This window comes from Asterias amurensis, chromosome 16, assembly GCF_032118995.1.
Source record: "Asterias amurensis chromosome 16, ASM3211899v1".
In the NCBI taxonomy this organism is placed as follows: domain Eukaryota; kingdom Metazoa; phylum Echinodermata; class Asteroidea; order Forcipulatida; family Asteriidae; genus Asterias; species Asterias amurensis.
In genome coordinates, this window is record NC_092663.1 from 5,778,161 (window position 1) to 5,796,568 (window position 18,408).

An 18,408-nucleotide genomic window follows, 5' to 3' on the forward strand; every position below is an offset into this window, starting at 1 on the left:
ATCGTCTAATGATAACTATTATACAAAACATTCCTTGAAATATTTCTGTCTGATGAGAAACTAATAAAAATAATATTCCGTTTGGAGTTTATCGCACAGTGAGCGTTTTATTATTTTCTTTTTTTAAATCGATGTCATGCAAAAAATGTGCAATCGTTTTTTTCAGTAACTTCTCGTGACCCAGATGGCCGATCGATCTCAAACCTGTACAGGTTTTGGTGGATTACATTAAGTGCTTACCGCCACGGCTGTTTTGTTAGCAAAAACAATTCTGTAGTTCCTTTAAATGATATAAAACAATTATGTCACATGTACAATTTGTGAATGGTACACTGCTCAATTCTGTTAAGCACAAAACAAGTTAAGCAATATTTTCTGCTTAAGCAGCTTTATGATTGGGCCCTGGATGAAACGGGGACCCGAAACCCGAATCAAAATGGATGTACCCGGAAAAAAAACCCACCCGAAAACGCACAGTCAAATGAGTGTGCTGCCTGGGCGAAAACATGCGTTGAAGTGTCCGCGTGTTTAAATTGAATCATCTATCAGAATCGCAGAATGATTGATCACATAAATTGTATTCTAGGCCTATACTCGGGTACAATAACAAATAGTACGTGAACCAACTATAAATAGAGGACAATAACATTAGACATAATACTCTCGCACTTTTTATATAAGGAAACCCTTTTCTAAGGAATGTGGCTGGCCTTCTACAGGCATTTATATTGCTGTCAATGTGAAACAACATAGTTCTCGTCTGCATACTCAAAAAGTATTCAATACGACTTTAATCGAAACAGCAACAACAACAACAAAGTCGACGACGACGACGACGACGACAACGACGACGACGACGACAACATCGGCAGCATGCTGCAACATTAACAACAACAGCAACAGCAACTACACCAAACACCTCTTGGTCTGTTAAAGACACCGTATTGGATTGATAAATATAAAAAACAAAGGTATATTTGTTTCATGAAAGGCAAATAGGCCTAATGAAAGGACATCAATGACGATACCCATCCTCCAGAGAAATCTACCATCTGAAAACTGTCGGGAACATTGTATGGGAATAGCAAACAAAATCACAATTAATTCATTTGTTAATCCGATTGCCATGAAATCCTTACGGGACGAACGTTCAAATCCTCAAACGAAAAGCGACTGAACTACTAATGAAAAATGTTTGCAATTATAGGAATTAATTTAATCTTCCACAAAACAATGATGTACTTCCCCTTTAATATTGATCTATAACATATTTTGTTAGATTATTTACCCAACCCTAGTATCGGTATTATAATATCACTGTGTTATGCCAAAGAGAAAAATGCCCTTGAAGTTTATACTACATGGAAATTAAACTATACTGACCATGACCATAAAACCCCGCTTACACTGCGCCGTATATTGAGTTGACAAAAATCCATAATACATAACTACATCAACTGTTTTTGCATTTGAATACCAAATATTATATTAAAAACTGCACCCACATGCGGCGTTTATACATCTAATTATGAATAGGCTTTGTTTGGTTAAGAGATCAGACGAGAATTATGACGTCATGTTTGATAAGTTTTTGTTGGGACTACATGAGTGCGGAGTAATATTAGAAGTGATACGAATAATAAGGGATGGGCCCATTGTACACAAGTCTATATATATTGCCCGAGTATAGTAAGTTATTTCATATCTTGTTATAGTTATCGGTGAGTGGTCCGCAACTTGTTCGTATTCCCCAAGTTTCAACATTTTCAACCTCAGCCATGGCAAACGTGAGTATACATTTGTAATAATTGCATATCTCAGCATGTTGTTCACACTGACTGTATGGGTTAAATTATTTAACTTTCACCATAATTATTTTCTCTTTTTTTAAATGTATGCAACCACTAACTTCAATGTAAACATACATTATGACTTGTGTATCTGTTTGTTCAATTAGTATTTCATTGTTTAAAACCTCCGGTCTGTTTACTTTTGCAAGATAGTTTGAACAGCTACAGTAAATGACCATGATCTTCAACAATAAATATTTTGAAGTTCTTTCAATAAAGTCTCATCCTGGTGCATTAAGTAAGCATGAAAATAACAAAATCAACAACTTTAGCATGACATTCATACAGTGGCCTTATACATTATAGAAAGTGTTGTGATTTTTAAATATGTTTCCACTAAGTTCCTACACCACATAACACGTTTGAGTTTGTTCCAAAAAGTTTAGCAGATTTGTTCTATATACTCTGCGCCTTCAAACAATACCGTAGCGTGTGAGTGGGGGTTTCGGTCTAGCGCATAAAGTAGGTGCGTCTCAAAACACCCACAACAAATATCGCACAACTTTGACAAAAGATTGCTTCTAACAGCAAACAAAGGAATCAAGGCCCGTAGGTGGGCGGAATGTGCATGAGAGAAAACAACGTTTTTTGGTGATTCTTGTTTGCGTGTTTGGGATGCGTGGGATGTGAAAATGTTTGTGTTTATAAATAAATTGATAAATGGGGGTGCCCTTATTGTTTGCGTGTATGTGCCTTTAAATCAATGATGCGGTGTGTGAAGCTATGAGTGGTGTATACATTCAAACCGGGGACCTAAAACAAGGGCAATTTTCTTCGGGTCCACGGTTGTATAGGCGTATATTATTATTATATTCCTACATGCTTATTGTGCAAGTGGTCTGGGGCTTCGTTTGAGGGCCTGGGATGAATGGAAAACACGAAACAGAATATTTACCAATCCTATATACAAAGAAAGCTCCAATTGTCGGTTTACAATGTTTCCTTTAGACCCAAATATTTCACTATTGTTGAAATCTCAAAGGTATGCATATAGGCCTATAGAGTCGGTCGCTTTCATGGCTCAAGCGCACTATATATCCGGTGCTATAAAAATACATCGTAAAAGGGTCTGGTACGAATCGTTTACCTCGACGTAGTTAATGGAGCGAGACCAAGACCATGAATAAACTAAATAGATTGTGAATTTCATGAAGGTACTTTATATAACCAAAGGTATACCCTTTATAGTTTTATACACCTTGTGTTCAGAACAAATGGGAAACTTTTGAACGCTAGATGGCGCAAGACCGTTTATGTTGTTCTAAGCTTGCGTACAGTGGGTGCGTTCGTTTAGCTTCCCTGGGTCGACCCCGGTGTGTGGCAGTTTGTTTTTCCAGGACGAACGTGGGTTATTATCTGCACGCGTTCGTCATGGGGAAAAAACCGCCACACACCGGGGTCGACCCTGGGAAGCTAAACGAACGCACCCATAAGCAAGAACGATTAATTTACCTGGTAAGTCTGCTGCCACCTAGCGTCCACACAAAGATCCCCCTATAGCAAATTGGCAAAACTAATCTGATTTTGTAATCTATTAGGACAATTTGTGAATAATTAATAAAATAATAAATATATGTAGGAAACCCTTTTTTTTACTTAAATGAAAATACCTTTGCAAAACATTGCACAATTCTGGACCTAATTTATGTACGTAACCTTCCACAGCCAAGATACGACGCAGCTTTTGCCCTGTTTGACGCAGACAAAGACGGCAAGGTTTCCAAGAGTGAGTTTGGAGCGGCTCTGAAGAAGCTTGGTCGAGATCCAACTGAACTTCAACTGACTGAACTAATGAAGCAAGTCGACAAAGATGGTACAACTTGGGGTTTCTCTATACTTCATTCATGCGATTACAGACTTTACTATTTATAGCTCTTGTAGAAGGGTCAACCCGCAAAAACAGTCATGCATAACAAAATTATGCTTACCAGAATAAGGTTACCAGCCAAAATACCATGCGACGTGTACAATTTGTGACTGGTATCCTGCTAATTATTGCTGAGCAGGGATACATTTTAACCAGAAAGCAGCTCTACGAAATCGGGCCCTGGTCAAAGCAATCTATAAGCGCTGATGCCTTCCTGTCGTATTAATTTCAAAGTGATAGGACATCTGTCATTGGTTTCTAAACAGAACAATAATTGCAAAGCGATTAAAAAAACAATGTGCATACGAAGGGGAAAACACGTGCAAAACTTTTGGAGAATTAAGTTTGAGACAGCTAGGCTGGGGAATTTAAGCATCACTTTCATTATGGGGTTTTTCCATTATGAGTGAAAAACTTGTTGTTGATAGCTTTCTCGATGTATCCTGCAGAACTCAACTTATCTTTTTTTTTTACGACAGACTCAACTATGTAAAATCTTTAAACTGAAAATCAATTAAAATAGCTCTTTTAATTACAATCACTCGGTATGAATATAGTCCTTGAACGGGGACATATCTGTCGGGTTTGGAACAGTTGTCAGAACAAAATTATCACATTGTATTTTCTGACTGTCAAACTGCACATATTGAGTAATGGGATTTCTTGATCAACGATGCAGCTGTTTATTAAGTGATGGGATATGATGTCTGATCATGCTAAGAATGGAACTCTAGTAGTAGTTATGGTTGAATACTTGGGGGTGCCTTTAATTTCAAATTGTGTGATTTAAAACGTCACGTTTTGTGTATATCTGTCGGCATTGCGGTTTTGGTCCTACAAAAAGTATACCAACCGCTTTGGCCTTACTAATTGATAACAAATTTTTAAATAAAGAGTAGACCTTTGACATCCTCTTTTCTGGTCATTTCCACAGTAGGTCCCATGATTTTATATTAATTGATAATTTGAAATAATTATGTTGTGACAAGTCTCCTTTGTATTTGTTTGTTTTTGTTCTTAACAGCAAATGGTTTCATTGATAAGAATGAGTTTTATCAAATGATGGAAGCTCAGAAAGGCAAGGAAAAGCAGAATATGCAAGAAGCGTTCAAAAAGTTCGACAAAGATGGCAATGGCTACATAAGGTTTGTATTTTTTCCACAGAACTTCATGATATGACTTTAATTTTTGTGATTTTGAATTAAGTGTATTCCGTTTGTGTGATTGCATAAACTTTAATTTGAAATGTCATTGTGATGCGCTCGTCTCGAACAAGCTAATATTAAAGCAGTTATAATTTTTGTCGCTGATCACTGATTATTTTTGATTCCACTGCTCTAGAACTGCAAAGATCGTAGGTTCGAATCCCACCCAAGTAATATGCCTGTGTTTTTGTTCACATAACTCGGGTAAGCCGATGAGTATATGTGCTACCAGTAACACGTACATAGGTGTACGGGTGAAACCTAAACGAATATTCTTTACCCCCCGGTGCAAATTTAAAATCTATTAAAATTTCCGCTATAGATGGATTGCGCAAAGTGCCATCGGCCAACCATATTATGTTGATAATACAAAACGGAAAAGTGCACGCGTGTCAGCGCTGCGTACAACTCTCAGCCAATCATAGAGTTATATAGAACTATGCAGCCAATAGCCTTTCCTCAACGCGTACGTTTCATCAAAGATGGTGGTCAAAGACGTCAAATTGTGCAAGCCTAAACCAACGCCAAGCTTGTAAGAATGAAATGTAAATTGTCTGTTTAATTTGATATTCCAATGTGTAGCAAATCCGAGCTGAAGGAAACGATGAAGGGACTTGGAGTGACTCTAACCGATGCTGATGTAGTAGATATAATCAAGAACGTTGACGTCGACCATGATGGCAGAATCAGCTTTGCTGGTATGTTTATAAAGTGACATTATGAAAGACCAAGCAGGGCCCAATTTCATAAAGCTGTTTACCCGTATAAGCAGATGTTGTGCACTTACTGTAACAGAAAAATGTGCGTAGGCCTAAGCACAAACGTATTTCACCATGATTTCTTATGTAAGCAGAACACTAAGCATGGATTTACGTTGTTACGTCACTCGCCGTGGCTTGCTTACCGCGGGCTAGCCATCATTTTTACCCTTGTTTTTAATAGGTAAAACAGCTTTGTATAATATTATAGAAATTCTGCAATAAGCACAGAACGGCTGCCCACATGTAGGTCCGACACCAGGGCCCTTTTGGTTCAAGGCAATACAAGTAAATGGGTTAAAATTAGTAATGTTTTGTTTTAAGATCCAATATTGTGGGGATGGTCCAATATAAGTCAATAGGTCACATCTCCCATTACAAACAGTTATTGGTACATGAACTTTATACTGCACTTCTCCTATCATTTCTTACAGAATTCGAGAAAATGATGGATAATATGTAAGCCGAATATCCATCGGCGACAGATCGACATCGACTTCACGTGGTGACTGGTGGCAGAGATCATGGTGTTTTTCTCATTCTAGAAAGCCGAGTATAACTATTGGTGGTGGAGCATTTATCGAATAGTGGATTAGTTAATAATTATTCAGTGAGAAAGGAGTCCGTGTAGACAAAAAGGAAAACGTGATATATAATCACTAAATCGGCATAACTTTAGAAAAGCAGTTATAACAGTACAACGAGAATTGGGAATAAGAAACTCACATTCAAGTTGTGTTCTTTTTTATATTTAACAAAATACACCTTTTGTCATTTCCAAGAATTACACATTATAATTGACTTTAATGTCAACATGAAAACATCTTAGATTGTGAGTGCAAATTCCAGTTTCTTCTTCTAATGGCGGTTTGTTAGAACTGCATAATTAACGTTCATGTCATTGAGTGCAATTAGACCCACAAAAGTTTCTGTAAACTGGTACTTCAACGTAGAGGCCGCCCTTTTGTGTAAACACCGAGCCGGGCTTCTTAGATGAAGTTTAAACAGTGTGGTGGATTTAACACGAATTCATTTCATTGTAATGTGCAATTCAACATGTCACTAGACCCCAACTTGAGTGCAATGACTGACTAATATAATGTCATGAAATTAAACGAGTTGATACAAACTACATTCGGCATGCTTTTTAAGCTTCAACCAGAGTATGTTTTATTGATTAAGTATGGTCGTAGGTATACAACACCTGATTACCAACTCTTTTACCAGCTACATAGGTCTAATTTGCATAATATGTTGAAGGCAGTTGTTGTCGATAATGCTGCCAAGAGCCAAATATTATTACAAGATGGACACAGTCGTATAATATTATCAACTTTGTCAGCTCTATGGGTGTCTAATTGTGGCTCGAATTTAATGACTGCGTTTATCATTTTTTGTATTTTTGCAGCCTAGTGATATACGTAAGGATTTAACACTCACCTTGTTTGTACTAATATTATTTTTCTTCAGGTTGATTTATTGATTAAACTTCAATTTTACACGTCAGTGTAAACATGTGATGTTTGAAAACTGTATTCATTTTAATTATTAGCTATGAGCAGCCATCGGGGGAAAAAAACAAAACTAAAGAGATAGAAATAACAATTATATCAGTACAGAAATAATATTAGTCCCCAGAAAATCAATCCCGAGTTAAAAAAAATATTTATATATAAATCTCATAAGTATAAATACCCAGATATATCCCCAGAGTTTATCATTCCCCAGAAATATAAAATCAAACCCAGAAACAATTATATATCAAGCAACCAAAGTTGTAACTACTTTGTACATGGCCTACACTGAGCGATTTGAACCCACTTTAGCTCTTTCCACACTCTATTCCCGGTCTGCCCCGTTCTGCCCCGGCAAATACCCGGGAAATTACCACACCCCTGCTCAGTTCCTGAATTAGGGGTAGCCGGTAAAACCCACTGGTATTCTGGAAATGTCCACTCCGGAAACCCGTGTGAAAGTGCGCCGGGGTATTGACAAGTCCCGGGACCACCCGGGGCTGTTCTCACCATGGATATAAGAGATACAGTGTGAACAACATTTTTTGACGTGGATCCCTCTATACTGTGCCTGGAGCAATTGGCACAAGAATATGGCAATATCCAAAGTCCACTCCATGGACTCTCCATGGACTCTCAAGCGACCGGCGAGTGAAGTTTTGTCAGTGTTTAAAAATCACAATACAGAAGCCGGTTATCGATGGTGCCAGGGGAAATTATTTTCCCATGATAGAGAATTTTGTATACCACTACATGTAGAAAAATTCCATAATAGAAAAAGGCAGTAATGCAACAATTGGCGACCAATGCCACCGCCACTTATTATCTGGCGACTGCCATTTAATTATCTGTTTACACCGTCACGTGACAAAGTAGTTGTAAACCATCAACACTGTTGCCGCCCTTCCATAGGAAAGTGGCGCTGTTGCAAAATGATAATTTGTTGCGCTTTTTTTTATTTGATCGAAAATATTCTGTCTTGTAATACCGGTACTGTGATTACGCTTATCATCACAGAAAGCAACATTTTTAAATAATGTTATGTGTTTTTCAAAACTGAATTAGTGCCAGTTTCATGATGCATCCTCTCTTCAAAAGCCAAAAATAGGGCCACTCTTTAATGCCTTAAAAAAACACAGTAATATATTAACAAGGACAATTAAAAAGGACAATTACAAAACCAACAATATTATTAAAGAAAACCACCATGGAAAAATGGAACTTAATGTTAGGGTGGTGTTTTTCGAAATACTATTTTTGTCAAAATTTGTTCAGAGAAAAAATCTTTTACAGTAATTTTTCCCCCTGGTGGCGAAATCGGGTTATCAATATTATTGGGTGCGGTCGTTTAGCTTCCCTGGGTCGACCCCGGTGTGTGGCAGATTTTTTCCAGGACGAACGTGGGTAATTATCTGCACACGTTCGTCCTGGAAAAAGAAAACACCACACACCGGGGTCGACCCGGGGAAGCTAATCGAACGCACCCAATTGCATTTCTGACATAGCGCCCACTTGTGAGCGAGTTGATGGAGTCTTTCAAACTGATAACCGCAATCTCAGACTTGAAATAAAGTCTAACGTGCTTAGACCTCTGAACAAGTCGTTTAATTTTCGAGGCTTCGCACCTTGACTGGCAGCCTATGGCCCTTATCGAGACCACGAATTCAGCTTTGGATTCGGCTCAGATTAGCTTGGCCCGCTGTTGTTTTGACAACTATTTGCCCGTGTTTTGAGGACGGAGCCTGAAGCCGAATATCCAAAGCCAAAGCTGGAGTTTCGAGAGGGCCATATGCTGCTGTCAAACAAGGCGACGAAGGCCTTGAGAAAAGGCTAGGACTTTCCCGCTGAATATTATGGCCAACAAAAAAACAACGATATTCAGAAGGAGATTGGATTTATTTAACTCGCTTGTTTTTGTTAAATATTTAAAAAGGGATTGAAAAAGGCAAATAATGTTTAAACACGGGATTTACTCTAATTTTGTATTTAAAAAAAAATCTTTATAACCATAAGTCTTGGCTCTTTATCAGATCTCCTTCTGTAAAGACGACCCTACAAGTACCGGCTTTAAGATTCACAAAATGGCAGTGTAAAAAATGTGCGGACGACGGGCAGTGTTTATCTTGTTTGTGGACCGTACTTGGTAGTCATCTTCTCTCTTTTTGCATGAGTTTGTGTAAGTAATTAAAATGTTTACTGATCTTCCGACGGAGATTTATTCGTAAAATTATTTCATCGAATTAGGGGCTAGACAGACGCAAAGAAAACGTATCGTAGGGTCATATGTTTTCGACATGATCAACCCATATGTTTAAACGTATGAGTAATATGTTTTCGACCCCCAACTTTGATCTCCGTTTTCCGCGAGACTGTGCAAGCTCCACCGGTGCCAGAAGCTCTGCAGTTTACTCACGGCCTATATTTTTATCAGGCTTAATCATGATGAAAATAAAGTTTGCTGTCGTAGGTTTATCAATTTAATGTCAACAACAAACTGACATTGACAAACGTTATTCAATTCAACTAAGTTTTTGTTAATTAATTAGTTAAATTAATACATTTTTGGTAAGATCACTGACACACTGAAGATCAAGGATTCATTCAAGTGCATTGATACCAAACACGGATGTAACTCCATGTACCAACAAACAATCAAATGAATGAGTCAAACTCAAGTCACTCAAAGAAACAACATCCGACCTCAATCAGATTGTCGGACATGTGTGTCGGACATAGGCTAGGCCTATCTATGTTGTTACACAAATTTCCTGTATACTATATGAATCCTGTATTTTTGTTATTCTTGCGTGAACCTGCTAAAGCAAGTATTTGTTCTCTTTGAGTCTTTGGCCGGATGCTAGTTGCGATTACGTAACCCTCCTCCCGACAGCGGAGTCGGAGGGTTACGAGCCTAATTGTAATTGGAAACATGCACTACAGGGCGAAATGGTCAAACACATACAATTTCAACAGCTAATCAACAGATTTGCTCCATTTTCACCACTTTCGAAAATCATGACACAAATTATAGGAACACGTCAATGTCTAATGAATCCTTATTATAACACCAATGACAAAATATTTTGAAGAAAAAGGTCAAAAACTTACCAGATCCTGGAGGGGTGTTACAAGGCAGTGCAGCAGTGCGTGACGGTGTGCGCTGTCCGCTTACAATGCCCGACGTCGGAAGATTGAAAAATAGTTCAACTTAAATGTTCAAACACCATTTTCTCCAAACATGGAATTTTGGCTTATGGTGTGCTTGGTGCCCTTCGTCACTTGTGAAAACGAATACAAAATAAGAAGTGGTGAATCAAAAATCTAAGTAGATAGAAGGTACACGTTTGGGACTTGTCAAAGACCAGTCTTTTCACTTGGTGTATCCCATCATAAGCAGAAAATAACAAGCCTGTGAAAATTTGGGCTCAATCGGTCATCAAAGTTGCGAGAAATATGATGAATGAAAAAACACCCTTGTTGAATGAATTGGTGTGCTTTTAGATTGGAATAAAAGACTTCTAGCTAGAAGTCTTTTATTATTTTAGTCAGAAATTACCTCTTTTCTCAAAAACTACGGTACTTCAGAGGGAGTTGTTTCCCACAATGTTTTATACTATCAACAGCTCTCCAGTGCTTGTTAGCAAGTCAGTTTTTAAGTTAATATTTGTTTTGAGTAACTACCAAACGTGTTCCTTCCCTTTAAAGTTAAATAAATTTTGTGCCAAATTTTCATTTCCCAATTTTTGTGACAAACTTACCTTGATATTATTGATATGATGTGATTTTACAGAAGCCAAGCCTCTCCGATGCTTCATACGGAGTCAGTCGTGGTAAAAATGCCCATAGCATCTGGGTCATTACCAATAGATCCAGCTGCTATGATCAACAAGTATCGAACCAATGTTTCTATACTGGCAGACACAAGAGCAGGTAAGCATTCACTTTGCAGACTTTGTAGCATAAATACATTTAATATTAGACTTGTAAGGATCAAAAACATTTGTTTTAATCCATGACTTCACAAACATAAATCATGGCTATCAATGCAGTTATATTTAACTCTATGTGAATCCATTGAAATAGCGATGATATTGAATTATTGCAATATTTTTCTCTAGAGAAGCTTTGCTAAGGAAAATGTAGATTTCGACACAAAACCATAACAAACATTCTAGCAAGTCATACATTTATGGTAATAATACACCAAAGAAAAACAAAATTGTTAACTTTTTGCTGAGAACTAAAATAAACAAATCTAAGATATTACAGTTGTTGATATTAGAAAGTATTGAATAAACAATATGGCTGTGATACATTATGTGTTGTGTAATGCACATTTATAAAAGACCCTAGTGCACTTATCGAACAGAGGAGGGGTTAGCCCTGTTGTTCCTGGTTTGATTGACAGCACCTTGAAACCATAACCATAATTCAAGTGTAGTCCCACTTACCTTGCAGGAAAATACTGTATGTTGAAGCGCCTTGAGCGTCACTGAGTGATGGACATGCGAGCTGTATAAAAAGCCACTATTATTACTTGGTCTATCATTCTTTTCTGGTATGGAATTGGTGCAATAATAGAATGATGATGCGATGCAGCGAGTCATTGGAATCGGCATTGCTTATTTGGATCCTAATTTCTTTAACTTTCTTTTTTACTGTTTTACGGTAGATTTGATAGTTGTTGGATTAGCTCCATAATGAGGCATGTAAGTCAATGATTCCTTGACGATGAGTAATCGAAGCTGAAAAGATCTGACTATACTCACCAATCTCATGCATGATGCCACGTTATCACAATATTTCATTTCTCGCTTGTTGAGTAATGTTCATTTGGTTCTTCTTATTCAGCTGATGATAACCGACTGAAGGCAGCACAGGAGATAAGTGAAAACTTTGAGGTACATAAAATCTCTAATTTTCCTTAATCCTTCTATGTCAACCCTAAAATTTGGATGATTTTCATGAAGTTAAATGGATTCTAATGATTGTTTACTCACTGAACATGTTACTATTAAAGAGTAAAAGGTCTTAATAGTGTCACAACTCATAAAGTTAAATGGATTCTAATGATTGGTTTACTCACTGAACATGTTACTATTAAGAGTCCCTGCCTGTAAGAGTGTACCAAGTGGTGATTCATGGGTTCTCAGATCTTCTTCTAAAAAATTAGAGTGATACATCATCATACCAAACGAATAAATCCAAAATTTTAGTTTGCTGACGCTTTCGGTTTTGGAGTTACCAGTTATCAAAGTTTCGGCCTAAAAGCCCTCGAGAAACGAATAGTAACCTCCGTAACTTCGCGCGCCAACAACAAAAAAAATTGTTTTTATGGCAACTGGGTATTGGAACAGTTTTCATCTAATGACAAATGAAAAAAGAATCTTGGGATCTCTGCAACTTTGCTGGTTTTTGCTTTTTATGTGTTGCTGAGAATCTATATAATCATAAAACGCAGACAACTTAATGGGATCATATTGGCGCGTGGATTTCTAGACGACGCAAAATCGCCTGAAATAGGCAGTAGTGTAGTTTCATATGACCTTTGACCTTTGTTATATTGGTGGGCCAACATGATCCCAATTATTTTGCAATTGAAATCTGTTTAGGAACACTCAACTTAACCAAATACAAGAAAACATTGATGGGATCTTGTTGGCACAGATACTTACAGTGATGAAAAAAGTGAATGTTGTGCCAATTTAGGCCAAAATTTATGGAATGACAATACTTTAGAAAATTTAAAAAAAATCTTTTGACATGCAAGTTGCAGAGATCCCAAGATTCTTTTTTCATTTGTCATTAGATGAAAACTGTTCCAATACCCAGTTGCCATAAAAACAATTTTTTGTTGTTGGCGCGCGAAGTTACGGAGGTGCGAAAACGCAATATATTGGTAAAATTTGAACTTTGACCTCTATTATCTCTCTGCGCCAACGAGATCCCTCTCACTTTGCACTTAAATTTGTTTTAGGGATGCAAGCTCTTTCATTTGAACTTGTTCATTTCATGGGATCCTATAGGCGCGCTGAGTTATGAGGCGTTGAAAATGGCACGAGGGCACTGTTCGTCAAAGGTTCAGGTGCGCGTAACATGATGTGCCAACGAGATCCCCAATTTTTTTTTTTACTTTTGTTATAAGCCCAGCTGGAGGTTTCAAAAAATGTTTTACTTTTTCTGGGATGACCTTGGCGCACGTTTTTGTGTTTACAGGGAATGTACTATTCGTTTCTTGAGGGCTTTTTGGCCCAAACTTTGATAACTGGTAACTCCAAAACCGAAAGCGTCAGCAAACTAAAATTTTGGATTTATTCGTTTGGTATGATGGTGTATCACTCTAATTTTTTGAAAGAAGATCTGCGAACCCATGAATCACACCCCCCCTAATTTGGTACATTCTTACAGGCAGGGACTCTTAAAGAGTAAAAGGTCTTAATAGTGTCACAACTCATGAAGTTAAATGGATTCTAATGATTGTTTACTCACTGAACATGTTACTATTAAAGAGTAAAAGGTCTTAATAGTGTCACAACTCATGAAGTTAAATGGATTCTAATGATTGGTTTACTCACTGAACATGTTACTAAGAGTAAAAGGTCTTAATTTGATTCCATTATTCCTGCAGGTGATTTTATCTTCATCTCAGAATGGAGCCTTCTTGGAGAATGCAATCCCGCTATTCTTGAAGGTTCTTAAAGATGAGAAACCATTCTTCATTGCAGAGAAGGCTCAGCAGGTTAGTTTTTTTGTGGATCAGTTGTTATTAACTGTTTAAATGTCTTGTCTAGTTGCAGAAAATATCTTTTTCCATATCTATAAGGAAATTTATTTTATTCTACATCACCAATAATAATTTGATTGTTATCTTCTAGTATTTACATAAGTTACTGTTGGAGTTGCTACATCGTATGCCAACTAATGAAACACTACGGCTTTATGTTCATACATCCCAATAAATGATTTATATTTCTTTGTTAGCATTTACGTAAGTTACTGTTGGAGCTGCTACATCGTATGCCAACTAATGAAACACTACGGCCTTATGTTCCTGCAATCTTGGACCTCATGTTCTCACTGCTTGAGAGAGAGAATGAAGAGAATGTTCTGGTTGCTCTACGTATCGTTATTGAGTTACATAAACACTACAGACCACCACTCCAACCAGAGGTAAGGTTTCATGACAATCAATGTGTGTATCGGGGCACGATTGGTAATCGTCAAAGACCAGGGCCCAGTTTCATGACTCTGCTCATCGTATTTCACAGGTAAGCGGCAAATTTTGGCTTCTGCGCGTGCAAACTCCATGTTACTAGGCATTCTACGCTTACAAGGCTAGCGCAGAAATTCGGCGCTTGCACGTAAGTAGGTAATCGTGATAGTAAGCGCAGAATTCGTCGGTAAGCAGAGCCATGATATCGGGCCCAGTATTCTCAACAAATGCAGAAAATAACAAGTCTGGAAAATTTGGACTCAATTGGTCCATGAGTTGCAAGAGAATTAAGAAAGAAAGAACACCCTTTTTGCACAAATTTGTGTGCTTTTATCTGCCTTATATAAATGGCTTCAGCTGAAGTCCTTTATTATTTGAGTGAGAAATACCCTCTGTCTTGAAAACTACGTTACTGTAGAGGGAGCTGTTTCTCACAATGTTTTATACCATCAACAGCTCTCCATTGCTAGTTACCTAGTAAGTCATTAGGCTAACAATTATTTTGAGTAATTACCAATAGTGCCCAGAGCCTTTAAAGGAATAAAATGGAACATGAGGAGGATATAATTTACCAGAGAAAGAGGAATTTAGATGAAACTGTGTCTTTACATTTTGAGTTTGAGTGAATACTGAAAGTTTGGTTTTTGTTCCTTTACCTCATGACAGAATTTGATAAACACGTACAGAATTAAGGCTGTAAGAACATTGACTTTTAACGTAAAGAAACAAATAATGTTCCTATTGTTGATAATTGTTGTTCTTTACATTGACTCTAGATTCATAGCTTCTTGCAGTTTGTGAAGAACAAGTACAAAGAGATCCCCACAAACCTGGTAAGGATAACATTCTTAATATTCAAAGAGATCCCCACAAACCTGGTAAGGATAACATTCTTAATATTTTGGATCTGAAACTTTGCTTGGTGGAAACACGATATAGTAAGGTTTGCTGTAACACCATGTAATGATAATCTCTAAACAATTTGGGATGGTTCTGGAAAGAACCATTGGTTTCAACTCGGCGTTGCGGTCAGTATGCTCTGATTTTGATCCTCTTCTAGAGAAAACTTTCTCCAGAAGACGATCAGAGGATACTGATCAAAATGTCCACTTGAAACCAAAGATTCTTTTCAGAACCATCCCAAATTGTTTAGAGATTGTCTACACATGGTATGATGTTACCGCAAACCTTACTATAATCTTAATATGTACGAATTTGTAAATTAATCCTGGGTGACGAGTGTGATAGTGAACACTGCTTTGTCACTACTTGTGTTCTCATGACGAGTTGCACTATAAACTGGGCCCAATTTCATGTGTTGTTCGCATTTGAGATAAGTGAACTGCAGTTGTATTGTTATATTTGATAAGTGAACTGAAGTTGTATTGTTATATTTGATAAGTGAACTGAAGTTGTATTGTTATATTTGATAAGTGAACTGAAGTTGTATTGTTATATTAATTGATAAGTGAACTGAAGTTGTGTTGATATATTTGATAAGTGAACTGAAGTTGTATTGTTATATTTGAGATAAGTGAACTGCAGTTGTGTTGTTATATTTGATAAGTGAACTGAAGTTGTATTGTTATATTAATTGATAAGTGAACTGAAGTTGTCTTGTTATATTTTATAAGTGAACTGAAGTTGTATTGTTATATTTGATAAGTGAACTGAAGTTGTATTGTTATATTTGATAAGTGAACTGAAGTTGTATTGTTATATTTGATAAGTGAACTGAAGTTGTATTGTTATATTTGATAAGTGAACTGCAGTTGTATTGTTATATTTGATAAGTGAACTGAAGTTGTCTTGGTATATTTGATAAGTGAACTGAAGTTGTATTGTAATATTTGATAAGTGAACTGAAGTTGTATTGTAATATTTGATAAGTAAACTGAAGTTGTATTGTTATATTAATTGATAAGTGAACTGAAGTTGTATTGTTATATTTGATAAGTGAACTGAAGTTGTATTGTTATATTTGATAAGTGAACTGCAGTTGTATTGTTATATTTGATAAGTGAACTGAAGTTGTATTGTAATATTTGATAAGTAAACTGAAGTTGTATTGTTATATTTGATAAGTGAACTGCAGTTGTGTTGTTATATTTGATAAGTAAACTGAAGTTGTATTGTTATATGTTGTTATTTTAAGCAGAAGAGTCTTGATCCTGGTAGTGGGGTTGCTCCACCAGATCCTGCCAATATCCTTCCATTTGTAGATCGGCCGGGCTTTGCTTGTCAGACTATTATCACAGTAACACAACCAGATGGAACCAAAAGCCAAGTAAGTATTCACAACTAGGCTGCTTGTTATATACCTGGTTTACTGTAACACCATGTGTGTATCTATTTGCCAGGTAGAGTTTGTTCTTTAGAGAACTGTCTTTCTATATTCTACTACCGCGGAGTAGATTTATCAGATTGGTCGGGAGACTTCTCAGTTCTGAAAAGAACTGTCCTGCTTTTTAACTACTACCTGGGCGGAAGGTGGAGAAAATTGGCTGGGACTACTACTTTAGCCTATATGATCATTATTAACTGCACTACCGCTGCTTGTGTGATTACCTTGAATAAAAAGCCCTGTCACATAACGCTGATTTTATAAGAATTACACTGGTTACCTGTAAGCAGTAGGATTATGTATAAACTTCTGCTTTGTGTTTACAAATCACTCGCCATAAATGCCCCTGCATATATTAACAATCTTGTCAACCCATACAATCCTCCTTGCAAACTCCAGTCTTACAATTCTAGCCTCCTTATTGAGCTCATATCCAATATCATTAATTACTTGCATTCTGCCCCATGTCCATGGGAAAAAATTGCCTGCACTAGTGAATTAATCCGTTTCTTTAACCCAATTTAAAAACATCCTTAAAAGACACATCTTTTTAATCAAGTATTTGAGAAAAATGGTTTGATTTTTACCCTTCAAAGTTTTCTTAGATATTGCAACAAAAGTTGTTATAACTAGAGAAACAAACTAATGAATTGAATATGCTTGATTTGCTTGTAGCAAACGATTCTACCCAAGGGAATCAATTCCTTGAAGGTTCTTGCTGAATATCCGATGATTGTGTTGTTAATGTATCAACTCTACAAGCCAAGTGTTCATGCTGTAGTGACTGAATTCATTCCACTTGTTATGAATACTATAACAATCCAACCCAATACACAAGCAAGGTACGTTGTCACATTCTTAACTTAAATAACAACAATTATCATACATGTAGATGCTTATATCCTCACCAGCACCACGAAGTACATGTAGCACTGAAGTAGAAAAAAGTTACAATCGGGAAAAAAAACTGTTAAAAGTTGAATGCTTTTTAAAATCAAGCTTTCCTAAAAAAAATGAGGGTAATCTAGGTCATGCACATGCGCTACACATAAAGATGAGTGCTACTTTATGAAAAAGGTTTTCTTTTTACATTTGAGGTTGGTGTGCGGCATGTGTTTTGATGGTAAAGTTAACATCAGCGCTACTTTGTGAAGTAAAGAAAATTTCAGGTTCGGTGCAAAGCTTAATTACCATAATGAAGAAAGTGAAGCTTAAAATATGAAGCGTGGCATTGATGACAATATGTTAAGATTTATATTTATGAGTGTATTTGGTCGATTGTTTTGCTGTTTGTTTTTGAGTTTCTATACCTTCTTCTAACCCTATCACATTCCATTGGTACAGGCTTTCCCCAACTTTCAACAAAGAGATGTATGTTGACTTCATAGCAGCACAAATCAAGACACTGTCATTCTTAGCCTACATCTTGAGGATATACCAGGTAACATTTGTAGGTTCCTTGTCATTGATCATGGTTAAAAGGGACATGCTGCCTTGGATCGGGCGAGTTGGTCTTTAGAAAGCGCTTGTAACTGTTTGTTATGAAATCAGTTGGTTAAAAAGATGTTTTTAAAAATACAATGATTCATTTAAATATGCCTCGAAATTGCGCGGTTTTCCTTTTACTTTGCGAACTAACATGGTCGACCACTTTGTA

General features: G+C 36.8%; 2 protein-coding genes across 2 annotated transcripts in view; both read left to right on the forward strand.

Annotated features, from left to right (window-relative positions):
- Nucleotides 1–1,631: 1,631 nt before the first annotated feature.
- Nucleotides 1,632–7,200, forward strand: LOC139948782 (neo-calmodulin-like). Its single transcript, XM_071947107.1, has 5 exons — nucleotides 1,632–1,787; nucleotides 3,516–3,663; nucleotides 4,742–4,862; nucleotides 5,505–5,620; nucleotides 6,115–7,200. Exons 1-5 carry the CDS (start codon nucleotides 1,779–1,781, stop codon nucleotides 6,141–6,143), a joined length of 423 nt encoding a protein of 140 aa, XP_071803208.1. The 5' UTR covers nucleotides 1,632–1,778; the 3' UTR covers nucleotides 6,144–7,200.
- A 2,076-nt stretch (nucleotides 7,201–9,276) lies between these two features.
- Nucleotides 9,277–18,408, forward strand: part of LOC139948671 (transformation/transcription domain-associated protein-like) — an 86,230-nt gene continuing 77,098 nt past the window's right edge. The window contains exons 1-9 of the mRNA XM_071946900.1: nucleotides 9,277–9,370; nucleotides 10,985–11,124; nucleotides 12,046–12,095; nucleotides 13,823–13,933; nucleotides 14,176–14,364; nucleotides 15,184–15,240; nucleotides 16,566–16,694; nucleotides 17,427–17,593; nucleotides 18,096–18,192. Of these exons, the coding sequence (XP_071803001.1) occupies nucleotides 11,001–11,124; nucleotides 12,046–12,095; nucleotides 13,823–13,933; nucleotides 14,176–14,364; nucleotides 15,184–15,240; nucleotides 16,566–16,694; nucleotides 17,427–17,593; nucleotides 18,096–18,192 (924 nt within the window). The 5' untranslated portion in view covers nucleotides 9,277–9,370; nucleotides 10,985–11,000. The remainder of the gene's footprint in view (nucleotides 9,371–10,984; nucleotides 11,125–12,045; nucleotides 12,096–13,822; nucleotides 13,934–14,175; nucleotides 14,365–15,183; nucleotides 15,241–16,565; nucleotides 16,695–17,426; nucleotides 17,594–18,095; nucleotides 18,193–18,408) is intronic.